The 27,584-nt window shown below is 39.3% G+C and overlaps 2 protein-coding genes across 4 annotated transcripts in view; both read left to right on the top strand.

The window, feature by feature from the left end:
• The window catches only part of ADGRG6 (adhesion G protein-coupled receptor G6), a 114,624-nt gene extending 87,043 nt beyond the window's left edge, over window positions 1-27,581 (top strand). Inside the window, exons 20-26 of one of the 2 annotated variants that reach the window (XM_083368254.1) lie at window positions 759-1,027; window positions 5,205-5,319; window positions 6,845-7,128; window positions 13,150-13,251; window positions 17,607-17,759; window positions 18,677-18,723; window positions 24,720-24,872. In XM_083368254.1, the coding sequence (XP_083224380.1) occupies window positions 759-1,027; window positions 5,205-5,319; window positions 6,845-7,128; window positions 13,150-13,251; window positions 17,607-17,759; window positions 18,677-18,690 (937 nt within the window). In that variant the 3' untranslated portion in view covers window positions 18,691-18,723; window positions 24,720-24,872. Of the gene's footprint in view, window positions 1-758; window positions 1,028-5,204; window positions 5,320-6,844; window positions 7,129-13,149; window positions 13,252-17,606; window positions 17,760-18,676; window positions 18,724-24,719 lie in introns of both variants that reach the window. The other variant, XM_083368253.1, reaches the window with a different exon arrangement.
• LOC310643865 (uncharacterized protein) overlaps window positions 1-27,584 on the top strand; it is a 707,877-nt gene that overhangs the window by 359,241 nt on the left and 321,052 nt on the right. The gene's annotated exons all lie outside the window — the stretch shown is intronic.

Raw genomic sequence — 27,584 nt, forward strand, 5'->3', positions numbered from 1 at the left:
GCCTTCTCTGTGGGAGCGCCAGCCCTGTGGAACCAACTTCCCCTTGAGCTTCAGACGGCCCCGGATCTCCAGTTCTTTCGCCGTGGCCGTAAAACTTTCCTGTTCCATCAGGCTGACCTGGACTGATGATAGGGATTTTAAAAATGTTTTTAAATTTTAATTTATTAATTTTAATTATTTTATTGGGGCTGTTAGTTTAATTCTTTTTAACTTTTGCATTGCTGTATTTTTATTGTTGTTAGCCGCCCTGAGTCCTTCGGGAGATAGGGCAGCATATAAGTCCCAAACATACATACACACATACATACATACATACATACATACATACATAAATAGTTGTTTAATTCCTCAACTAGGTAAGAACGTGGGATATCATATTAAAATCCAGCTCTTACTTATTTACTCTCTCTAATATACATGCCCATATATCACACACACATAAATCCATATGATACCTGAAATTATTTTAGAAATTCAGACATGAAGTTTTGTCTTCCTGATGATATCCTGGTTTCTATGGAAAATAGAATCAAACTCAAATTACAAAACAATCTGCTATAGATAGCAGCAAATGTATATATGTTACTTTCTCAGTGCACAAGTTCATAAATGGACTTGCCTTTCATCAATAGAGATGAGTACATCTGTCTGTGTATTCTGTTATGGCCTAAATAACTCTGAGATTCAAAAAAAAAGTGTCAAAAGTCAGTGGGATGGAATTCTTACTTGATTGTAATTTGCTATCCATTTATCTCCAGAAAACTGCGAAGAGATTATCCTTCTAAAATCCTAATGAATTTGAGCACAGCTTTGCTGTGCTTAAACCTGGTCTTTCTCCTTGATGGTTGGATTGCATCATTTGACATAGATGGCCTCTGCATAGCTATTGCCGCTCTCCTGCATTACTTTCTTCTGGCAACTTTCACCTGGATGGCCCTTGAAGCTGTTCATATGTATATAGCTCTAGTGAAAGTGTTCAATACTTACATTCGACGATACATATTAAAATTTTGTGTCATTGGTTGGGGTAAGTAAGGCTCTTTTACACTTTTTGTTTTTAAATTAGATTATTCTAGCTCCTGAAGTCAAAGAGGGACTACAGAAGTACAGTAGATATAGGGGAAATATTTTTGGTTTTCTAGTTTTTCTATCCCTCCTTTCTGCCTTCAGTTTTGGCTAAATTTTATAAGTTGCAGGATTGTCCCCAAGTAAGTTCCGGCATTCTACACAGATAACATTTATAATTTTAAAATTTCACATAAGGCTTTCCATAGGTTTTTTTCAATTAATTTTTATTCCTAAAAGTGAGCTCTTTCCTTTAAATGTAATTACATAATTTTATTATGACTTATTTACAGAAATTGATAAAGCGCCAGAGGAGTGGTTGCTTAGAACTTATATAACAGTAGAATCTATAATTCTAACACATTCATATGTTGATATGATATACATATAGATGTCTTAAAAAGCCTGACCAGCTGATAATCTCACAAATTGTTATGAGCTTTTTAAGACCATGAAATTAGAATCTTTAGGCCAAAAAATCCGAGTTTTCATTAGCCCAATTTCCAACTATGGATCCTTTAATTCCTGCCCTGGAGTCCTTATTTTCATTCAGTGAAGCATTTGCTTGGTTTCTTTTACAAATAAAAAGGTATCTGATGAAGTTATATTCATATAAGTAGGAGAAGAAATGAAACTGAGAGCAAGGGATAGGTTCCTGCATTTTATGTACCTGGGTTATATATATTCATGGCTACAAGGAGCATTTTCATAGCATAATCTTTATACATTATAATCTAACACAGCATGGTAGTAAATGTTTCTTCTATAAAGCTAAGGAAAAATTACTAAAGTAAAGGTATGAAATTCATAAAGCGAAATACTGTATATTGCATTGTGAAGATTATGTTGGTTAATTCATTCTATGAAGTATGCTATCATTTATATATAGTTTTTCTGTGCCTTCACCTGTGCTGTTTTCAGATTGGAAGGAAGGACAGCTTTTATTTACAAAACATGCAGTGAACAGTGATTCCAATAAATAATTGTACAGTTTGTGAAAAAAAAACTCCTATTCACTTCGCCTCCCCCTCACATTTGTAATTTTTGAATTATGAAAAAAAACATAAGAGGGCGGGAACACAATTGTAGTATGCAACAATTCACAGAAAGAAAGAAGTAGTCATGAAATAGCAGCAATAAACTACTTTTTGAGTAGATTTCTTATAATTTTAACTACCGTACATTGTTGACACCCATTTTGAGAAACCATACAAAATACTGACCACTAATCTAGAATAGAAGGGGGCACGATGGCTCAGTGATTAAAGATGCTGAGCTTGTCAGCTGGTGTTCTCACCCGGCTCCCCGAACACAACAGATGCACCAATAATTTTCCAACGTTCCTTTTATTCAGGAACACCAGCAGTTTCACACAGTCATCTGTTAAAGTCTTTAGTTGCCTCCAAGCAACAGAGCTCACTCCCTTTTCCCCTGCAGGGGTCTCCCAAAACCCAGAGTTAATCTCAGTCTCTCACCACGCTTGTAGCAAAGAGTCCTTCAGGCAAGCTGGCTCTTTTCTAAAATAAGACACACGCACATGTTCAGAAAGCACTCCGACTCCCAGCGACACAGGATCCGAGGAAAACTCCGGCAAGTTTCCGAACAAGAGTCAGGAGTTCCAACTAGCAGTGGCTGACCAGAAAGGAGACAAATAGTTATGTGCCACACCTATTCGTTTCTGCCTTTTATCCACAGCTGAGGGTGGGGCACTGTTGGCAGCAGTGACTCTTCCACCCCGAAGACCGGCCCATAGCCTCTCGCTGTTCTCTCCTCAGCCTCCATCGTGCCTGTGCACCAATCACTGGCCCCATGTGATCCTCCACTCCTGAATCACTTGCCTCAAGGCATGGAGGTCTCAGCCTTTCCATCTGGGGGCTGGCGGACGGCCCAGGCTTCGCCTCTGTCCCTGGCTGCGACAGCTCCATTCCTTCATCCCCATTGGACCTTTCAGCTGGCCCTGACACTGGGCCCGACACCCACTCCTGTGGTTCCTCCTCTGAGTCAGGTGTGGAGTTCTTCGGTGGCTGACAGGCCACAACAGCTGGAAAGCTAACAGTCCCAAGTTTGAGACTCAAGCATTGCAAAACAGGGTGAACTCCCATTCCCTGCCCCATCTCCTGCCCACCGAGCAGTTAGAAAGCTTGCAAAATGCAAGTAGATTAATAGGTACTATTTCAGTAGGAAAGTAACAGAATTTTGAGTACCTTCGGCATATAGCCAAACTGACCACATGACTACAGAAATGTCTTCAGATAATGCTGGCTCTCTTGGCCAAGAAACAGAGATCAGCACCATGCCTTAGAGTCGGACATGACTTATCTTTTTTTTAAAAAAAAAATTACAATAGAACATTAAACCACATATTATTGACGTGCTGAATTCTTAGAACTCAGATAGATTGAAATGCAATTTCTTCATTAAATATCCCCTAAAGTGTAATAAATTATTTTAAAAGCAACGTATGATCTAGCATTTGTCAGTTTAGCAGAGAAATTATGTTGTCTACCAATGAAGAATCTTTTATACACTGTATTAGCAGTTGAAATTAGTATCTAGAATACTTTACATATAATCACTTCTTTCTCTTTAAAAGAGTGGGTTAATCTTTATAAACTCTTTATAAGACTTTTGATAATCATTTGCCTGCCCCTGGTGTGTATGGCTATTCTTAGCCACTGCAGCTACTTAGAGCAAAATACTGAAGCTGAAAGAAAAGAGATTTTTCACCACCAGAAGTGTTATGATATATTCACAGAATCTGCTCTGGAAAGTTGAAGAGGATTAGAAACACTAGAAAAAGAAAAAGTCAGTTTGTTCCTATGTAAGATATATTTTTACCAGTGGAGTATCAAACACAAAGCCCTTTATTATTACCGTATTTTGTTCAGCTATTTCTCTGTTGAGGTATTTGAAATGAGACATAAATACAAGTCAGGTTGAGCTGGCAGATTTATTGTTATCTGTAGTGTATACACTACTACAGCTTAAGGTTTACAATGACAGTGAGTATTTGAAAATGGATGAAACTAGGAAAAAGATGAAGCTAAACACTTCCATTCGCATCCAAAAGTTCAAACGCACACAGGCATAATAATACACATTTATATGTACATATGCATTATGTATATACAGTATTTTAGAAATATTGATAATTGATTTTAAAGCCACTGTTGCATTAATTAGATGGTGTAGCAGATAGCTGAGGTTCACAAGGCTGGAGGTCCTACCTCTTTTTTCCAGACACCTCATGTCGTCACACCCTTGTGAAGCTTCTACTTTGAGGTAGCATCTTGGTACTTCCTTCTAACACCTTCAATTTTATGAAAGTGCCTCCCCTGACATACATATCTCATTCCAGTGCTTTGAGAAAGAAAGGGCTCTTACACTCTATCCTTTCTTTCTGATTAAATAGGCAAAATGTAGAATCACCTTCTGGTCATTCACGTAGCATATAAATACAGTGCTTAGAGCAGGCACGTCAAACTGCCGGCCCACAGGCCAGATGCATCATACTGAAACCGCACCCACCCCATTGCCGGCAATGGGGAAAAAGTCGCGATACATCACACGATGTCACTTGACGTCGCGAGTTTGACATGCCTGGCTTAGAGAGTTCAGCCTTTCCTTCCCCATGGCAAGTAAATCCAATCCCATAAGACAGGGGTGTCAAACTCAATATCATTGAGGGCCGCGTCAGCATTGCAGTTGCCCTTAGGGGGCCGGGTGGGCGTGGCCTACTGGGTGGGCGTGGCTAGAGTGCGTATGGCCTACTGGGTGGGCATGGCCAGCTCTACATCGTTCGCATCAAGGGTGCCTATGGGGGCCTGGGCAGGAGTGGGACAGATCTGAGGGTCTCAGGCAGAAGGAGGGTCTCTGGGCCAGGGCCAAGGCAGTGGGGGCCATTCCCTCACTGTTTCCAGGATGGCTTCTTGGGCCACATGAAACCACTTTGCGGGCCGGATCTGGGCCCCGGGCCTTGTGTTTGACATGTCTGCCATAGGAGATAAACAAAATCTGCACGGTGAAGATTCATGTGTACTCATGAAGATTGTATATAAGAATCTGCAGTTTACATTCACAACGGATGGGTTATTATAGACTTATAAAACTTCCTTTTGCTGTGTTTTATTTTATTGCAGGTTTACCAGCATTGGTGGTGGTTATTATTCTAGCAAGCACCCATGCAAATACAAATAATATTTACAGCAACATTCTGCATGACAAAAATAATAAGGAACAAGGTGGAGATAATTTGTAAGTATTAGGTTAAAACATAAATGATGCAGACACCCTAGTACATGCTTTTAAATCATTTTTAAAATGATGTAAATCCAATAAGAATATGTATCTGATATGATGGTAGTACAGGCAAATACGATAAAGGCAAATTTGTCACAATCCTCTTCTTTCCAAGGAGCCACTTAAGTAAGCTTTCCACTTCTGTTAAAATGTAACACAAGTATTTCTAGATGTTGGATGAGGAAGAAGCATTATTTAGTGAGACATGATTTGCTTATGCAATTTCCTTCCTTACTAAGGAAGGACGTGTTCTCATGGACATTATTGTACTATTTAAACTGTGGCACATGATTAATAATATTTTAGTAATTCAGTGGTACAGATTTTTATGTTAGAATTCTAATTTTTACTGTGTGAAAAGTAATTGTGATGATTCTTCTGGAAACATTTAGTAGAAACTATTAAGTTAGGTTAGTACATGTGTGGCATGAATGTACTTTGCTTCATTTTGCTCATTTGATAAGCTCAAATTTCCAAACATGCGCATAAATGATTTAAAATGAAGGCAGTTATGTTTTTTTCTTTACGCTTTATGAGTTTATTGCTGAAACAGCTATGAAAAGTTCTTGACTTACGACCATAATTGAGTCTAAAATTTATGTTGCTAAGTGAGACAGTTGATCCCGGGACAGTGCAACCATCATAAACATGAGTCAGTTGCCAAGCATCCAAATTTTAATCATGTGACCACAGGAATGCTGCAAGGGTTGTAGGTGTGAAAAACAGTCATCAGTCCCTTTTTCAGTGCTGTGGTATTTTTGAACAGTCACTAAATGAAGTTGAGGATTACCTGTATAATACCTGTATTGTGACACAGAATTTATTAGTTCTGGTCCTTCTGGAGTTAACCTCCGTTGAAATCAAAGGGATTGACTCTCATTTATATACTTTTAGACTGAAAACTTTACTCATAAAATGTATGTTTATGTGACATTTATTTGAATTTTTCATTCCAGTATGAACAAACATGTTCCTGGTGAAATAACCATGCTTTCTGTGAATATTCATTGTTCATAGGATGTTCTCATATTGTCTAAATTCCAGGTCAACAAATATTCAGGGTGCAGGGTATTTTTAATGCAGAGGTGATTATAAAATTAGGAATGTTTACATTTGGGACAATACCTAGCTGGATATTGAACTTCTTCAGATAGATTTCAGGAAACCAGAGTTTGTTTGCACATTAATTTAATGGCTCAAAAGAAGCAGAAGATTTTAAGTGCTTTCAGGTTTGTTCGGAGAAACGTTTAATCTTCACTGAAGCAATTGTGGCAATATTTGAAGTATCTAGAAGTACAGAATAACTGATTCTGAATTTGTCTGATTATTTACTAATCCAGCATTACCCTGATATACAGCTTTAGAGAAGTAATAGCTAAAGCCTAATACTTTTGTTTAAAGTAGCCCAAAGCAACCAGAATTAATAGATAACCCATTTTGTAACATGACAATAATGTAGAATTAATACTTTTTTTTATAGCTGCTGGATTAAAAGCACTGTTGTATTTTACGTGACTTGTGTTGGCTACTTTGGAATCATGTTCCTCATGAACATTGCCATGTTTGTTGTGGTGATGATGCAAATATGTGGACGAAATGGCAAACGGACCAACAGGACTATGCGGGAAGAGATCCTGAGGAACCTTCGTAGTGTTATTAGCCTGACTTTCCTCCTAGGCATGACGTGGGGTTTTGCTTTTTTTGCCTGGGGGCCACTGTATCTTCCTTTTGTGTATCTCTTCTGTATTTCCAACTCATTGCAAGGTGAGTAGAGGAATGTTTTGGAAAACAATATCAGTAATAACCTAACACAGATTCACAGGTATATCATATGCATTATGTAGCACTCTTAACAGATTCATTGTGCTTAAGATTTGTAGATGTAAGCACGTGCATACGCGCGCGCACACACACACACACAAATGGTATCAATGGTAACAACTATACAGCATAAATAGTAAAGAGTCACATGACAATAATTGATGATAATAGAATTCAGAAACATCATATCACAGTCAGAATTTTTTGGAACTGGTAATGTTCTCCAGCTTACCCTAGGAACATGTTCTTATTGTTTCAAGAAAGTAATTCATCCAGGTTTGGGAGTAAGAAATATAGAATTGGCAATTTCTGCTTTCCAACTTAAAACTTATTCAAAATGTCTAATTTAGACTTAACAATACACTCCAAAATTAAGCCTAAAATGTTCCTTATTGTTGAAATAGGAAGGGGAGGGGAGTTTAGACTGAACTAGTGGTTCTTGTTCTAAGCTATGACCCATAGAGTTGATTGAAGAAATTGTTTCTGACTTTTCTCTCTGTAATTATTTGATTTACGTATTTATTTATTTTTTGCCATCTTCTCTTGCCATATCAAAATTTGGCCCAATTCTAATTGGCTTTCAGAATGTTATCTTGCTGGTAAACAGAGTCCTGAACCATTTTACACAATTTCTTTCTATTATTCCACTAGTTTGGAGAGAATAAAAGGGGGGAAATGTGTTATAAGATATTATTATATTGTAAGAGGTTTGTTATTTTTGTTCATTTGTTTATTATATAGGAGCAGCTGAAGGATGCAAATACTAAATAAATTATCTCAAAAAATCCAGATTTTGAAATATTATGTAGACAATATGTGGCTTTGTTTTAATAATATTTAAATTTAATTATGGTTTAGATTATCAACCCTATGTCACTTCCCCTTCAGCAGATTGGAGTAAATTTTTGTAGCAGAAAAGAGCCAATTTAAAAAGGGATCTTTTTTCACACCATCAGCTCTCCATTTGTTTTTTTCAGTCATTTCCCTTTTTATCCAAGATACTTCCAATTTTATTTCATGCCATTGTTTTTTCCAAAAACATCTCTCATGTGTAATACGAAACTTGAATTGGTGCAGTTTTACAAAGACTGCAAAGATTTCATTAAGAAAATAGTGAACTAAAAGGTATTCATCAGGACTATCCTCATACTTGATGTTTTTGGAATTGCTTGAGAACTCTTACCAGTAAGATCACGGAATCTGGGTTCATATCCAAAATCCAGATGAATAATTAAAATTTGTTCTTGGAAATCCAATGAGAGTTCCAAACCAAATTCAACATTTATATTATATTTATATTTATATTTATTAAACTTATATACCGCCCTTCTCCCGTAGGACCCAGGGCGGTTCACAAGGCAATTAAAACAACATTACAATACAAAAATTAATAGCAATTAAAATAGATTAAATTTTCCTTGATTAAAATCTAAAACCCGTATATCTGATTAAAAACCCAATTACAATAAGTTAAAAAAATTAAAAAATCCTCAGTCCTGGCCGGAAAGCTCAAAGAGCCAGGTCTTCAGGTCCCGGCGGAACGAACGAAAATCAGGGGCAGTCCTAAGCTCTACGGGTAACTGGTTCCAGAGGGCAGGCGTGCCCACAGAGAAGGCCCTCCCCCTGGGTGTTGCCCGCCGGCAATCCTTTGCCGGCAGCACCCTGAGAAGGCCCTCCCTGTGGGAGCGCACAGGACGAAGGGAATTTGATGCCGGCAGCAGGTGTTCCCTCAGATGTCCCGGACCCAAGCCATTTAGGGCTTTATAGGTCATCACCAGCACCTTGAATCTCACCCGGAGGGCAACCGGAAGCCAATGCAGCTCACGGAGCAGAGGTGTTATATGGGAGTATCGGAAGGCCCCCATCACAACTCGCGCGGCTGCATTCTGCACCAGTTGAAGCTTCCGAGTGGTCCTCAAGGGCAGCCCCATGTAGAGAGCATTGCAGTAGTCTAACCGGGAGGTCATGAGCGCATGAGTGACCGTGCGCAAGGCATCTCGGTCCAGATAGGGCTGCAACTGGCGCACCAGGCGAACCTGGGCAAAAGCCCTGGTCACGGCTCCTATATGATCTTCAAGGCTGAGCCGCGAATCCAGGAGGACACCCAAGTTGCGAGCCCTATCGACGGGGGGTAACACCTCACCCCCCATCATTAAAGATGGAATAGAATGGTTCACTCGAGATGCCTGTACGCACAGCCACTCAGTCTTGGCAGGATTGAGTCTGAGCTTGTTTCTCCCCATCCAAACCCGAACCGCCTCCAGGCAACGGGACAGCACATCGAGGGCATCACTGAGTTGGTTTGGGGTGGAAAGAAAAAGTTGGGCATCATCGGCGTACTGATGATACCCCACCCCAAAACCACGAATGATCTTACCCAGCGGCTTCATATAGATATTGAACAGGAGGGGAGAGAGGACCGACCCCTGAGGAACTCCACAAACGAGAGACCTCGGGGCGGACCTCTGCCCTCCCGTCAACACCGACTGCGAACGGCCCAAGAGGTAGGAGGAGAACCACTGCAAAACAGTGCCCCCCCACTCCCAACCCCCTGAGACGTCGCAGCAGGATACCATGGTGGATGGTATCAAAAGCCGCTGAGAGATCTAATAGGACTAGGACAGAGGAACAACCCCTGTCCCGAGCCCGCCAGAGATCATTCATCAGCAGGACCAATGCCGTCTCCATGCTGTACCTGGGCCTGAAACCCGATTGGTACGGGTCAAGATAATCAGTTTCCTCCAGGAACAGAGGAAGCTGATGCGACACCACACTCTCAACAACCTTCGCTAAAAAGCGAAGATTGGAGACTGGACGATAGTTATTCAAAATAACTGGATCCAGGGCAGGCTTCTTGAGAAGGGGTCTCACCACCGCTTCCTTCAAGGCGGCAGGAAAGACACCCTCGCTCAAAGAAGCAGATATCACTGCCTGGAACCAGCCTCGTGTCTCCTCCCGAGCTGAATAAACCAGCCAGGAAGGGCACGGGTCCAATAAACAGGTGGTAGAGCTCAGCCTCCCCATAATCCTGTCCACCTCGGGAGTCACAGGATTTTGCATTTTTCAAACAACCCAGTGTTCTTAGGAAGAAGAAAGTTTCCAGTTTAGCAAACAAACCTAACAGCATCCTGTGTTAATTAGTTGAAGGAATTAAAAGAAAAAACAAAACTTGATTTACAAGTTGAACAGGGATTTTTTTTCATATTAAGCAATTTATGCTCTAACTGAAAAAAAAGTATTGTATCCTAGGTACCCACTTACATAGCTGTACTCTTGTTTACAAAATTGTTCTGACCTGCTTGTCAATATACCTGAATACAAGCATAACTGAATAGAGATATGCAATAAAAAGGCCACATGCTAGGGAAAAATTATTCAATAGATCTTTCATTTCATGTGTACAATCTGTGTATAAATCAGTAATATGAATAGTATATAAACTATTCAAAATGTAATGGTTAGAATCAAGTTATGTAGTCTGAATGAAATTATGAATCTGATTACTGTCCCTATTCAGTTCCGGATAGCTGTATATTAATAATGTCATGTTCTAATTCTATTCATTTGTTTTTTACCAGTTCCTATATTCCATCTTCAGCACCAATTTGCAACACATAAAGTGAATGTTAATCTACATACACAGTGTGCTATAGAGACCTGCCCTAAAGTCTTGAAATACAGATGTGGATTTTTTAAAAAATAAACAGAGAAATAGAGAAGTGTTAATAGTATTTTTAAATTAATAAAATGGAAGGAATAGTATTTGTTAGAATAATTAATAAATACATTTGAAGTAGCCTGTCATTAAAAAAAGAAAGTGCATTTTCTGTTGCATTAATATAATTAACTGGAATAAAATAAGATTCTTTTAAAAATGGGATAACAATATAACAATTGTCAGCTTATGGGATGTCCGTTGCAAAATTCCCTTGGAACCAACCAGTAAGGCAGAATAATGTGATCATGCTACTGTATGTCATTTATCTTCTACCTCTAGATCCAAATGGATGTAATAATAGACAAGATAATAATATATATATATATTTCTGGATTAGGAAAGTTGAGTCTTCCTGCTGTTCATATAACATGCAAATTAAACATTTTAACCCAAGCAAAATAATATTTAAAGTGATTTACCACACTCCACATCTATACATGCTTGTCCCGGGTCCATCCAACGTCAGCATTCAAATTTGCCTTCTTCCTGGCACTTCTACTGTGATTGATGCCTTGCTAATGGTGCTATAAGAGGAGGAACGGATGGAATCTGGAGTGCAGCAGTATTAGGACTAAGTATAAATGGCATCAGGGAAATAACAGCAATGTTCAAGACAGCTTTGTTTTCTCCTATTTAATGTCACCATGAAAGATAAAAGAGGAGTAATGGGAGAAATTTGAAAGACCGCTGGAGAAAGGACAGGTGCCCAGGGTTTTCTTGATTGGAGGTCATTCATATATTAACCAGTTTGGTTTAAAAATGAAGTGGTCTCTCTAACTGTGGTCAGTATTGATTCTCAATGCAGCCCTAGATCCGAGCAGCAGAGGCTTTTTCCAGGCCTCCAGAGCCCGGACCGGGCTGCTGGCATGCAGCAAAATTGCCCTGTGGCCATGGATGTGAGCTCCAGAGTTCAAGTTTCAAGTTTTATTTAATTTGTATACCGCCCTTCTCCTTGGTAGGGACTCAGGGCGGTTCACAGGGCATATATAAAAAAGACAATACAAAAATTAAAAAAGATTAAACCCATGCCCAGTTAAAAACAGTAATACAAATCTAAAACAACAAATTAAAACCCATAATCCCCCGTCAGGCCAGACCAGCCATTTCAAATAGGTGGGTCTTCAGGTCACGATGGAAAGTTCGGAGGTCTGATGCCGTCCGGAGCTCCACCGGCAGTTGGTTCCATAATGCCGGAGCGCCCACAGAGAAGGCCCTCCCCCTGGGGGCCACCAGTCGGCATTCCCTGACTGGCGGCACCCTGAGGAGGCCCTCTCTGTGGGAACGCACAGGGCGGAGGGGAGTTGATGCCGGCAGCAGGTGGTCCCTGAGATATCCCGGACCCATGCCATGTTAGGACTTAAAGATCGTAACCAAAACCTTGAACCTCACGCGAAAGACAACTGGTAACCAATGCAGCTCGCGGAGCAAAGGTGTAACATGGGAGTACCGGGAAACTCCCAAGACAACTCTCGCGGCCGCATTCTGTACCAGTTGGAGCCTCCGAGTGGTCTTCAAGGGAAGCCCCATGTAGAGAGCATTACAGTAGTCAAGGCGAGAGGTCACGAGCGCATGAGTGACCGTACACAGGGCATCCCGGTTCAGATAGGGCCGCAACTGGCGCACCAGGCGAACCTGGGCGAAAGCCCCCCTAGTCACGGCCACAATATGATCTTCCAGGGTAAGCCGTGAATCTAGGAGGACTCCCAAGTTGCGAGCCCTATCCACGGGGGGTAAGAGGTTTGGCAAAGGCTTCTGACGCCCAGATCGGCCAGAGGGGGGGCGTGAAATCGCTCTGCAGGCAAACGTGGACTCGCATATGCAGCTGCCTCCACCATCCAGCCCGGATCCACCCAGCTCTTGCAGCTTCTCCCTGACTCCCAGTGGAGAGAGAAAGCGAGAGCACAGGCGCATGTGGAGAGGCAGAGGGGAGCAGCCTGGCCCCGCCTCCCTCTGGGGCGATGGCACGCATGCCCACAGGGATGGCTCTGCGTGCTGCCTGTGGCATGCATGCCATAGGTTTGCCACCACGGTATTAGAATATATTATATTAATATATTATATCAGAACTTCTACCTTACTATGAATTGGTTTGGTTTGGTTTGCACATGAGTAACAATTAGTGAAGGTGTATATCTAAATATCATATACACTATTTCATGAACCAAAGGTATTTGTGTGTGTGTGTGTGTGTGTGTGTGTGTTTTAACCTTATTTAATAAAACATTAGATTTTATTACTATTTTCAGGTTTATTTATATTTATATTCCACTGTGCAATGAAAGAAAATGTACAAAAGCAATGGAGAAGGCATCTGTGTTGTGGACGATTCAGGCTGGCGGATAACTCAGGTAATATGAACTACCGTTTGTAATTCTTCTCTTAATTGAGCCCATAAAGCTAAAATGTACATTATAAGGTAATCTTTCATCCATGTGCTGACCTGCTAGGACCTGATAAGTGCAACCTTCTGAGATATTTAATAGAAACTGTCTGCCAGAAAATTGAGAATGTGCCATTTCTGCAAATGATGTTATTTCAAAGAATAAGTGTTTCCTTGCAACATTTATGTAAATGTTTGAGGAGATATTAGAAAACAAAGCCTGAAACAGAGCAATTGCTTAGATCCTTTTATCTTCGCTTTCACCGAATTAAATATATGTATTCATAAGTCTGGCAGAATTCCCATTTAGTAGATAAATGGACAAGATCCATGTACTGTATACTTGTCATTTTATTCTATGATTTGTTACTTTAATTAACGTCAGTTCTACTCATTATTAAAGCAAAATCTACTTCATTTTGAATGGGTTACTTACAGAAATGTCCTTGTAATTTTCTTAGCAGTTATATTATTTGCCCTTACCAACTTTTCAGATTTCTTATTTAACTTCCTAGTTATTGTATGCATGTAATTCCAGGAATTGAATGGATTTTTAGTAGTAAGCAGAATTTAAAAGGATCTTCTGTAATAGTGTTACCAGGAAGGGTTTGCATAATTATATATTTCCATTGCTTTCCATTGTTGGAAAGCTGACTCCTCAGGTTTGAGACCCAAGCACCATACGACGAGGTGTGAGCTCCCGTTACTCGCCCTAGCTCCTGCAACCTAGCAGTTCAATAGTATGCAAATGCAAGTAGATAAATAGATTCCGCTTTGGTGGAAAAGGTTACTGTGTTCTGTATTTTCATGCTGGCCACATGATAGAAACATTTCTCACAGGCTCCCTAGGCTGAGAATCGGAGATGTGAAACCAAGTCTGGATACACACATAACAATTCCCCAGTGCAAAGTTTAAAAATCCCACCCATAATACTATGCAAGCAACTACGTTCCCCAGTATATCTTCTCAATGGACGTTTTATGCAATGCCCAGCCTGCAGTCTCGGGAGCAGCCGATGACCTTGGTTCCCAAGGGACAAAGAATTATTTTGACTAACGACACACCTAGGCAACCCCCCTCCCTCCGGTCTATGTGGCAACCTAGAATGAGAAGGAAAATGGCTGTAGCCATGCTTATTTGTAGAGTTGAAACCAGTGGCGTAGCGTGGGGGGTGAAGGGGGGGCCGGCCGCACCGGGCGCAACATCTGGGGGGGCGCGCTCGACGGCGCCGGGATCCGGCAGGGCGGAGGCACCGGAGCCCCAGCCGGGAAGGGCCTGACACCCCACGCCGCGCCCCACACACACACACACACACACAACCACACAGCGTGACTCCTCCTTCGGGCCGCTCCGCCTTCGCTCCGGCGCTGGACAGAAGCCTTCTCTCCCTCCTCCTCCCCCCCGCAAAGGAGAAGGCGGCTCCTGAGCGTGCACAGAGCGCGGCCCTCCTGCAAGCCCGGGGCTCCGCTGCGGAGGCTCTCCCAAGGTGCTCCCGGGGTTGCCAAAGGCGGGGGGGCCGCGGCGGGGCTTGAAAGAGGGTGGATTTCCCACGGGGGGAGGATCGCTGCAGCGTCTCTCCGGGGGTCCCTGCTCTGGAACGAAAGCTGTGTCGGCAGGTTGCCGATCCAACCGTGCATCGGCGATCGGGACCGCCCCCCCGACACACGTTGCCAGCAGCGAGAGTTTCCAGCCAGGCCGGCGAATCTTTGGGGTGAGGTGCCAAAGAGAAGGAGGCGGCTTGGCTTGGATAAGCAGCGTCTGGGCAGAAAATAGGTCGGGCGCCGCATCAAGTATGAATTCCTGGGGTTCAGCCTAAGCAGGCAAAGCTGCAGGTGGGTTGGTTGGCTTTTCCGGCTTTGGAATAACCTTGGGAAGCTGAGGCATTGTAAGTTGGAAGTCATTGTTTGTCGCCTAACATGTTGGGTCAACCCCACGCCACATGCTAAGCCATAAACCGTGGTTGGTATCCAGGGTTTAGGACAAGATGGAGAAAACTAGCCAATTGTGGGATCATAAATCTTGATGAAGCCCATCATCGCTCCATGTGATGTATGCACTCAATCTACAAACGTAGTCCAAGCCTATTCACATCTGTTGTAAGGTCATTCTCTCGTGGGGTTTATCCTGACGTCCACTAAGAGTGGAACAAACATGCCCCATTAACCATTTTCAACGCCATGTCCTCTCTTTGTCTCATCCTAAATCACAGCTGAGGCACCTTAAAGTTGCCTTGTTTCAGTTTTAAACTAGCATTTTCCCTCTTCTCCAGAGACCCTTTTTTGCCTTGAACCTAACTCAGGGGTAGGCAACCTTGGCTCTTTTATGACTCATGGACTTCAACTCCCAGAATTCCTGAGCTAGTGGAAGAGACTCGAGTGCTAAAATCCACAGGTTAGGGGGCGCAAATTACTTGCCTTGCCCCGGGTGCTGACAACCCACGCTACGCCACTGGTTGAAACAACCTTTAATTGCTCTGAATCTTTTAAAAATTGTCTCTGTAGCTTAAAAATATTGTTTATAGCCTCATCCAGTTCAAGGAGACTAGTTGCCTACAAACATTTGAATCCCTTGAGTCTACCAAATGAGGAACATCCAGGTTTATGTACTGGGCAGATGGATATATTTCTCTGACTTATGTTGGTGAATATATGGTTGAATAATTTCTTTTGTTGAGAGCTGGCAGAGGAAATGTTATGAGTCAGAAGCATAAAGGATCTTGAAGTAGTTTCTCATAGATGTTCTCTGTGTTCTATAGTTAGTTTAGTTCAATAGGAACTAAAAGCATCATTTGCATATAAAGTGTATTTTAAAAACATCTGGTTAAAATTTATAACTTCATCACAATAGTGAAATTCACCTCACCTCATCTGTGTTTCCTTTTAAATTAAATTAAATTAATTAAATTAAACTAAAGTTTTAATTGCAGTTCAAGATGTAATCATACAGAACCTTGGTTCAAAAAGTCATTATTTAGTGGTTGGATTTAGCAAATATTTGCATTTTTAAATAATTTTTATTAAAGGTTTTTACATAGCTAAAAGCAAATAAAGGAAAAAAGAGAAGAGAAAATGTGCATAAAAATAGAGTTAAAGGGGGGGAAAGATAGTTAAAGAGACTACTTCCACATTTCTTTACAGCAGTTACAAACTCATTATCCTTCCTCCCTACAGAACATTACAATAGTCCTCCATCCCTTATTCAGTCTTTTTACAATCGTCAAATCCAGAAATCACCATTTCTCTTTTTTCCCATTTTCATAAAATGTTTCCGGTCTTTAATAAAAGTACCTATTGTTTTGTCCCTGACCAAACAGGTAATTTTTGTCATTTCTGTTAGTTCTGCCATCTTCGCAATCCATTCTTCCATTGTGGGTAGTTCAGCATGTCTCCATCTTTGTACATACAGGTAATCCTCAACATACAACTATTCATTCAGAAACTGTTCAAAGTTACGACAGTGCTGAACGAAGAGTGGTTACAATAGATCCTCAGACTTCTGACCATCCCAGGATTGCCGTGATCATGTGATGATGATCTGGGCACTTGGCAACCACTTGCACTTATGACCGGTTGTAATACCCTGTGGTCATCTGATTACCATTTATGACCTTCCCTGATGGCTTCCCCAAAAAGTCAGTGGGGAAGCTGGCAGTGAAGGTTGCAAGTCACTGGAGCAAGTCTCCCTTACCCACACATCTTCCCTAGCTCCTCCTCCCTTGCACTTTGCAGGCTATTCAGGAACCACTGCACAACCTTCCCCTTCTTGCTCTACCTGCGTGGCATACCTTCCCTGAGCCTTGTCACATCACCCTCACAGACCCCAGTACCTCCCTGAGCCTCGCCATGCATCTCTCACCAGTTACACATCCCCTCCCTCCCTCCCTAAGCCTTGCGAAACAAGAAATACTTATATCTTACATTAGTGACAGGGTGGGAATAATTTCAGATGTTAAACATGAACGATATCATTAACATGGTTGTGTCACTGCACGTATGAATTTCCCATATTGTCAGCCCAGAGGAAATGCACTGGGGAATGATTTGCATAATAAAGGGTAATAAGCACACTCGGGGGGGGGGGGATGGAAATAATTTGTCCTTTCTTTAATTCCATTTCTTTTTTTAAGGCAGGGGTGTCAAACTCCCAGCCCACGGGCCAGACGCATCATCCAGAAGCCACACCTACCCCATTGGCAGCAATGGCGTAACTGTCTCCCGATAGGTTGCATGACGTCACGAGTTTGACATGTCTGTTTTAAGGTCTGAATGATTATTTCCAGCTGGTATGCAATCACAGCCCCTTTTGCTCTCATTTATTTTCAGACTGGAGTAAAACAGCAACTAATATAATAAAGAAGAGTTCAGACAATCTGGGGAAATCCTTATCTTCCAGTTCTATTGGTTCCAATTCAACATATCTGACTTCAAAATCCAAATCCACATCAAACACTTACCATAAAAGGAACAGCCATTCTGGTCAGTAGTTTTCAATATGAAAAAGTCTAACTTTAAAATGAAGTATCTACTGAAATAGCTTGCTTTACCTTAGATAAGTTATGCAAATGTGGACCCATAGGAATTAACCAGAATTTGGTTGGGATTCATCTACTTCATTGCTGGTTTTTTTCCCAACAGCCCATTCAAGTGAAATATATAGGCCTCAAGCTACCCATGCTATTGCATTATCTTTAGGATTACCAAAAGCTAAGGCTTATCTAAGTCTAAAACATAGTAAGATTTTTGGTACTTTTCAACAAGACATTGTGCACAATAACATTCATATAAGTAACATTTCTTTTAATTTTTATTTATTTTACTCATCAAATGTCTACACCACCCATCACACTTAAGTAATTCTGGGCGGTTTACAGTTTAAAAAATTGAGCGCAATAAAAATTTCTCTGGAAGTGTTTAAAAATGTTTATAATTATTGGCATATAACACCTCATTGCATTAATTGTAAGTAGTCTTTTCGGGTTTTCATTAAATATGAATCACCCTAAGTAACTAATTTGATGTGTTGTTGTGGATTAAAGCTTTATTCGTAGAAGTTCTGGTTTAAATAGTAGATTTTCTTTAAGTATCTGTACGTGATTATTTATCCTTGGTTATGATAGAGCTTATTGGTTTCTTTTTAGTATAAATGACAACAACAATATGTTTGTGTCATGTGCAAAATTTGTAAAGCACAATTTAATCTTTCGTTCTGTATTAACTGTTAACTGATTGAGTACATTTGTGTAAAATGCAAGTTATTCAGTTGGTATGTTGTGCTCATGTTTAATCATAGTTTAGTCATTTGTGTGGTGGTGGATATTTCCAAGTACCGTAATTATTGAACTATTTCACTGTTCTCCAAAATTGATTCAGCTGCTCATATGTTTATGGTATAGATAATGTCTTCTAAGAACATATCCTCACCAGTGGTCGAACATTCAAGGTAAAGTGTACATCACATTTGCTGAATGCATGATTTCCAAGCGCTTGCATAAGGACACTTGCATGAAGTTTGAATCAACAGAAAAGATTAATTAATCATACATAGTGCTTCATTCTATACTGTGCATCTTTCTCTGTCATTAATTCTGGCTGACTATAATTTGGTACACAAGAGTGCTTTTGATTATGGTTAGCATAAAAATGAAGCTTCCAGGATTGTTTGAGGTAAGCATCCAATGGAAACAGCTTCATAAAATGCATATTGTTAGGTATCTCTAAAATTGGTATAGTAGCTGACAAAAAGAAAATGAAAAAAACACCATTAAAGTGATTCACCTAATTTATAATAATGCCTGCAAGAAATTATTGTATTCTCTGATGCTAAACTTTTTCAGAACACTAGAAAAAGCTTTTAGTTAGCAACCTACTTAGATTTTTAAAATATGCAGTGAACACAGACAGTGTACTGATTCAGCATTTATTTTGATATTTAGCCAACCTAATGAAAGTAGAATGAATTCTGCTGGATTCAGCTATCATACAGTGACCAACAGAGACATCCCAAAAAGCTTATAGGTAGGAAATGAGGGAATTGTCTTCTTCAAATATTGGTCCCTGACAGTTGGCTTAAGCCATACTGCCTTTGAACCTCAGTGTAATATATAACTATTAAGCCGTTGCTCCTATTCTCCATGAATATGTCTAGTTCTGAGGACCAAGTCACTGTCTTTGGACTCCCAGTCCCTTGTACTCTTAATTTAAAAAGCCAGCATGCACATGTTCATGCTCCAGTCATTCAATTTTAGCTCCAAGAAACAGTTAAGCATTACAAACATCCCCCTTCCTGAATGGTCCACCTTCCTCAATCTGGGTAGGTGGTCATGAGGATGGCATCTGGAAGTGGGTCAAGCTGTTTTGCATCAGCAGCCGAAGGAGTCTCCAGCTACCAGGATGGAGAAGAAGGACCTGAGCTGAGGGAGGAGAGAGAAAGAAGGGAAGAGCCGGGAAAGTCTAATGAGGGAGAGGTGAATTTATGAAAGGGCTGGAACATCACTGCACCACTGAATTGCTGCAATACATTCCTTTCTGTGGTGGATATGAATGAGCAAGGCTGAGTGCTTCCCTTTGGTTCCTCCTTCACCACCTGCTTGAAGAAGAAGAACTGGAAGGAAGACTGCAGTTCTCTATTCCTCCCACCCCATTTCACACATGGATTAGGAGGAATAAAGCTATTCCCTCTCTAAAGGAAGAGGGGAGGAAGAAATTTATTACATCATCCCAAATAACCTAGGGCCATGACAGAGATGAACATGAATTAGCAGACTATCTAAGTCAGGGGTGTCAAACTGCCGGCCCACGGGCCGGATACATCATCTGGAAGCCACACCCACCCCATTGCCGGCAGTGGCAAAATAGTCCCAATACGTCACGTGAAGTCGCAAGTTTGACATGTCTTGTTATGAAATTTGTTGTGCAGAGGTCTCCTTGTGCTACCAAAGAGTTGCACAGACAAGGAAGGGTCCTGAGAGTAGTAAGTCACACACAAGAATACACTGAGTTATAAAAAGAAAAAGTATTTTACTTTGAGGTGGTGTAAGAACAAAATTGCACAGTCAAAAATAAACAGTCCAGGTCATAAACAATAGCAACAGTCCAAGTAGCAATCCACAATACAAAGTCTTCTTACCGGTCCAGAGGTCAATACACAGTTCAGGTTTACAACAGTAGTAAACCAACAGCAGAGCATAAACAGTAACAGTAGAGATCAGTGAATTCAGAGAGAGAGAGAAGCTACGTTCCTAGCTTCCTCTTATGGCCATGAGAACACTTACACACCCATTGGCCAATTAACTTCTTATGGTTAATATATTTTCAACCCAACATTGTAGGCTAGCACCATATGCCTAAGTAAATAGGACTGCAATGTAGCATGGAAGGCTAGACAGGTGACTTGGAAGTTCACATAAGATGAGAGCTGGAAAGATCCCATTGGAGGCCATTGTTAGGGCTAAAAGATCAAATGCAAGGATCTGCAACAAACCTGGGTGAGGTAACTTTTAAAGGACTGATGAGGGATTTGTGAAATCCTCTGTTCTCTGCTTTTGTTGGAGACTTGAAAGTACATCCCAATGATGGGATGGGGAAGAATTAATGGGTCTTCCTTGGAAAGTGAAGCTTTCCTTGGAAAGATTGTTTGCTAATGGTGCCAAGCTACAGAATCTAGCATCCCTTACCATTTAGCCGGCGTGACTGAGGCTGCTGGGAATTGCAGTTCATCAACATTTGTAGTACTACATGGATTATGGATTAAAGTGTGGTTATTTAAGTAAGTAACTGTTGTATTTATGAATAAAAAGATTTTATAACCCATGCATCAGGTTAAGGAGCTGTTAATGAGCTTCTAAATTTGTTTTTGCACATTTCAGCAAAAACATTTCACGTTTCACTCCGATCCACCTCCATGGCTGACTCCAAGTTCCAATAGACTGAAGGGGAAAACTAATATTTTTCATGCTATGGCTTATTTCATATACCTCTGTTGTATCTCTTCATATTGAACTTCCTCTAAACCCCCAAACCCTAAACACTGTAGGAAAGCTGCGTTAGCCCTTAAATCACAGATTCATATTGAATAAATACTTATAATGTAACATGCAAGAAATAACTACACCTTTTCAAAAACAATACAACAAAACCAAAGTAAACCATGAGCTATGTCATATAAGAATGTTTGCAAAAAAAAATATCTGGCTATATTTTAGCATGCCTATGCTTTTTTCCATGTTAAAAAAAAACCTGTGCAATTTGCATTTTCTTCATTTGCATTTCATAAGTAATTCTAATTTTAAATCTTAATTTTAGCTATGCATTATTGTAAGAAAATATTGAGGAATTATTTCCTCTTGTTTATACTTGTGACCAATTTAAATTTTATATAGTTGCTTGTTTGGGTAAATGAATGCTAAATAGTTGAAGGAATGTTTAGTCTTTTGCATAAATATAATATTCAATAGTAACATGTACCAATTGTGGAAAGAATTCAGCAGGTAAAATCCTATTCATTGTTGTTGTTAGCTGCAAAGTCGTGTCCGACCCATCGCGACCCTATGGACAACATTCTTCCAGGCCTTCCTGTCCTCTACCATCTTCTGGAGTCCATTTAAGCTCATGCCTGCTGCTTCAGTGACTCCATACAGCCACCTCATTCTCTGTCGTCCCCTTCTTCTCTTGCCCTCAATCTTTCCCAGCATTAGGCTCTTCTCCAGTGAGTCCTTCCTTCTCATTAGGTGGCCAAAGTATTTGAGTTTTAGCTTCAGGATCTGGCCTTCTAAAGAGCAGACAGGGTTGATCTCCTCTAGGACTGACCGGTTTGATCACCTTGCAGTCCAAGGGACTCGCAGGAGTCTTCTCCAGCACCATAGTTCAAAGACCTCAATTCTTTGGCGCTCAGCCTTTTTTATGGTCCAACTTTCACTGCCATACATTGCAACTGGGAAGACCATAGCCTTGACTATACACACTTTTGTTGACAGGGTGATGTCTCTGCTTTTTAGTGTGCTGTCTAGATTTGCCATGGCTTTCCTCCCCAGGAGCAAGCGTCTTTTAATTTCTTGGCTACAGTCCCCATCTGCAGTGATCTTGTAGACCAGGAAAATAAAATCTGTCACTCCCTCCATTTCTTCCCCATCTATTTGCCAGGAATTGAGAGGGCCGGATGCCATGATCTTGGTTTTCTTAATGTTAAGTTTCAACCCAACTTTTGCACTCTCCTTCTTCATCCGCAACAAGAGGCTCTTTATATGTTTAAAAATAATGTGTTTAATTGCACATGAAGAGGAACATTATATGAGCACCATCTAATGGTCATAAGCAAAGCTGCTCACTGTCTTGAACCTTCTAGCCTTCTGTTAGTATCTTACTTAAAAGTTTGTTCTAGGTATGCTTGAAGTTGAAGTTACCAGGATGAACACAGCTGACTTAACTCAGTTGGTTTCAGCTGATATTTGAGTCAATCCTGATTATGTCATAGTATGGCTCTGCCAATGTCTGGAACAATATATTTTAACTACTAAGCATTACTGAAAAGGAATTCAGTAAACTCTGTCAGTGTTGTTATAGACATTTATTGCACCCAGGTCAAGATTACATATCTTAGTTTTAGTAGAAAAAAATATGTTATCAAGTTCCTTCTCTTTTTAGGTAATAAGTAATACACCATTTATTCTAGGTAATAATGAGAGATGAGTCAATATTACTTTCACATGTATTTAACCACACATTCTTCTTTCTGGGTTAAGCTCTACATTGAAAACAACCCAGTTCACACACAATGCATTTAAATATTCTTCTTCTTTTTCAAAAATGTATTAATTAGTGCATTTTAGTACCCTTTATGTGAAAAGAATGCATGCTGGAAACTGTACCTCTCCTAATTTTGATCAGAATTTGTAAATTTCAGTTCTGCCAAGAATCTCTAGTTATGTAATAATGATGTGGAATATTTTGTTGTGAATAGCCATGCCAGCTGATTTTGTACAGTATAATGGAAACACACAATGTGAAAAGCATGGTGGCCTAGAGATGGAGCTCTCACCTCACAATCAGGAGGCTGTGAGTTCAATACTAGATAGCAGCAGATATTTCTGTTTCTGGGTGTAATAAGTTATTGTCTGCTTTGAACTCTGTGTAGGTGTCAGGAAGGGCATCCGGTCAGTAAATGCTTGTGCTCCTTTCAGGCGTCCCAACTCCACCCTGATGCAAGGGATTACAGGGTCATTAAAAGAAAAAAAGTGGAAACACACAATATGATCATAGCATAACAAAGGGTGAGAGATGATGCATGTTATAAAAAAGAATATGAAGCTGTGACTTCCATTGTCAATTCCGTATGTTCTTTACAGTTTGAAGTAATGTCACCTTCTGAAAGTGAGATGAGCAGTGCCTAAATTTGATAAATAAATAAAAAACCTATATCTAGATTCTGCATCTCCACAGGTTGGCACATGGGCTTGACATTAATTTCAATGTAGATAACACAGTCTATGTGCATAAATGAAATGGAATATGAATGTAAATTGATAGTGAGGAACACACTCAAAATCTTTTTTCAAGACATAATAAGCTGAGTCTAAAAATGATGGAACCTGTAACCGTTACTATTGATTTTATGATTTCCTCATTTGAGCAATTCAGTAGTAAAAAATGAACTTCTTTCCCCTTTTTGGCATCACTCTTAATGAGATGTATTTTCTCTTGTCCTTATTCTGAATTGGTTCATACATTCAAAGCTGATTGTTCGTGTGAAATTATTCTGACTCCTGTTCTGTAGAGCACCATCATAATAATGTTCCCAATACAAAAACAGACTAATGCTTATACCAAAACACATTTAATTGTGAGTCAGGTTATTGCAGTTTGATATCACAGCTTCAATAATGCTGATGCCATTATTTCAGTAACCATGTAGGTCAGCATAGAAATGCCATCCAATAACTAAAAACTAATGCTAAATTTCAGATCATGAAGTCTAAAGGAGCAAAATTTGATTTGTACTTCTAGATAAATCAGGAGCACAAAAGTGTGGTGTGCATACAGTCCAAACTTACTAATTTACAGCTCTGAGAAGATCAGTGGGGCTGAATTTTTCAGGCAGGCTATCCAGATGTGTATCTTAAGACTTCAAGACACTCATTGCACCTTTTGGACATTTTACTCCTTAAAACTTCTCAAAATGACATAATTTTATAAAGAAATATTAAAGGAAAAACTTTTAATGTGTAGTTGTTAATGTGCAGTGTAAAAGTAAAGTCTATTGTAACTGTCACACTGACAGCTTACATATTCACGGTATGGATTATAGAAAGAAAATCAGAATTTGGAACAAAAATAAAAGGTTATTATATATACTTTACTAAGGGGCTGTCTGAGGTCATCCTCTTGGCAGTAAACTTTGTTTTCAAAATTACTGACATTTTGTTTTGTGTTGTTTTTAATCAGACAATGTTTTTCTTGACAAGCCTTCAACAAAATACATCCAAGTGGACATGGAACAGACGTCAATCATCCCAGTTCACCAAGTCACTGACAATGTGAAAGGTTACTACCATACTCAGTCAGACAATTTCTATAGAAACATGATCATGTCAGATTCCCTGAGCCACAGTACAAAATTCTGAGTATCTGGATATCTAGAAGAAGAGAAGTCAACAAACAGAATGAAGATTATTAAGATTATTAAGTGTTGAACTTGGTGGCTGAAGATACAGACTCTGCTAAAGTGTTGCGCTTTATCCAGTTATATAAGTTGTTCAGCTACCTGTACCTATACTTGGAGAAACAGAACATCTAATTAATTCTCTCCACTGACACAGTATTGATGCTGCCATTCTCTCATCAGCAGTTCTCAATCATCTATCGGTGACATGTTTATTAATCCCATCTATAATTTTGCGAAATTAAGAATCTAGAAAAGCCCAAAACTAAAGTTTGTAGCTTCCAAATACATTTTCAAACCATGCTATTAAGATGTTACATCAACCCAAGTTTTCTTCTCTGTCTGTGTGTATATGTAGCCTTACACAGGGAGAGCTATCCAGTTGTGCATGTTCACAGGTATAATGGATCCCCTTGCTTCATATAACCAAATCTACTTATGCCGCAAGCAGAATAGGGATGATAGCCTATTCTGCTTGCGGCATAAGCAGAAATCTGCTTGTGCAGTGCTAGAGAAGTCATGGGAGATTTTATAGATTTTTTTTCTCTACAGACGAGGCAAAGAAAAGCTATTTTTAGTGAATATATACTTTTTTGTGCCTCATTACAGAAAGCAAAAGTGTTTCAAAGATTATTGTACTCTTGATCTTAACTCTTGCTTGCAAACTCTGGGCCATATTTATTATTTTGTCATTTTTAAATGGCAGAAGTATTAAAGCATGGGTCTTCAAACTTGGCCCTTTTATGACTAGTGGACTTCAAATCCCAGAATTCCTCAGCAAGCGTGCCTGGCTGAGGAATTCTGGGAATTGAAGTCCACAAGTCATAAAAGGGCCAAATGTGAAGACCCCTGTGTTAAAGTGTGCTTCTTTGATATTGGAAGAGCTTAACAAAGTGTTTTATGTTAACTTGAAAGTTTGCCTAGTTATAAACCAAAAGAAAGTGAGAAATTGAATATATCATGGTTGCTATGAATCAACCCAATATTATAAATAAACTTCCATCAGTTTTTCCTAATTTGCTTTATTTTCACATCCTTAGATAGGTGGAATTGCAGCCTGGAACATGGAAGCTTTCCATTGATTTATGCCTTAAGAGCAATATTTATTAACCTGTACAAATCAAGATGCTATCAATTCTTACATCTTTTCCCCAGATAGTCCTTTTCCAAGATGTGTATTGAAATATACCTAAGAAGTAATCTATAATTTCAGATACACACAGATACACACAATTGAAATACTCATATATAAGCATAGCAGTAATGTCATCTATTCATCCCTTCATACAGTATTTTGAATTAAAGTTTATAATAATTATATACTCTGTAGCACCTATATTTAGATTGACTAAAGTCCGTATGCCTCATCTTTAAAGGAGAAGGGTGTTATATTCATTGTTTACAAATACAAATTCTCTTTGGATGAAATCAGTTAACGCTCCAAGTATAAAAAAAATTATATGCTAATTATAAAACAATGTTGTCACTTGCTCAATTCTTTAATAACTTCCTGTGTGTGCTACTTTATTTAATCTCCCATAATATATAGCATAATCTCCAGTATGTCTTCTTAGAAGTTATTCCAACTGAATACAAGGAGGCTTACTTTAAGGAAAATTTGTACAGAATTACAACTGCAAATTTGACGACTGACAAGTCATAGGATTCCCTCCCTATTTCTATTAAAACAATCTCTGCACGTTTATTTTCAAAATACATTTCAACGTCTGTATTATAGCTGTTTAACAACTACAATTTATTAATTTGCACCATCAGAATTGTCTTGAATTAAGTTGCTCTATTAAACCAAAGTTGTTTGGCTTCAAACTATTTAATTTGTTTTATAATCTCTAAAATGAATTATTTATCACAGGTTAAGAATTTAACTTAATATGAGTGAATGATTCCTTATGACATCAAATTACGTCAGAGTCTGATGGGATCAAACAGCTTTACTAAGAATGTTTTGTTCATATGTGCTTTCTAAAAAATTAGTAAATTTATGTCTCTTAATAGATTTCAGAAAATAGCTTATGTAACATTTTGGATAAAAATATTCAAAATGAGAAGGGAAAATGTATTTCTGTATATGGTAATTGGAAGTAAAAAAATATTAAAACGGTAATTAGGGCTTTACTTTCATTAGGAAAATTGTAATAGTTTCGTTTTCCCATAAGATGTTTTTTTCTGACCAGATTAATGTGAAATATTCCTATATTTTTGCCAAATAAGAATATTCTTTGCATTTACTACCATGTAGTAATCCTTAAAAAAATATTTCAGATAGTTTTTCCACTGCTCTTCTTTTATCATATCTTTCTGTATATATCTTTGATTTTCTTATCAGCAAAGTTTAACTTCCTTTGTATATATTTATTTATTTCTGAGGTTCAAAATATGCAAGCATATTTTAGCTGCACACTAGCAGTATTTGTAATTATATGCAAACTAAGTGATAGGGAGGTATGTGTGTGTGTGAATATGTCTGTGCACGCTAGGTTTGCTATGTGTATAGTTTATTGGATGAACTTTTGTTTATGATGGAAATGCCGATATAATTTCAAACATTAGTTTTTAGGGACTAGTGATACAATTTATAGAAACATTGTAGCATCAATAGTCTTAAGTCATTAAAAAAAATTAAATTG

This window comes from Vipera ursinii (genome assembly GCF_947247035.1).
Source record: "Vipera ursinii genome assembly, chromosome: 1".
Classification (NCBI taxonomy): domain Eukaryota; kingdom Metazoa; phylum Chordata; class Lepidosauria; order Squamata; family Viperidae; genus Vipera; species Vipera ursinii.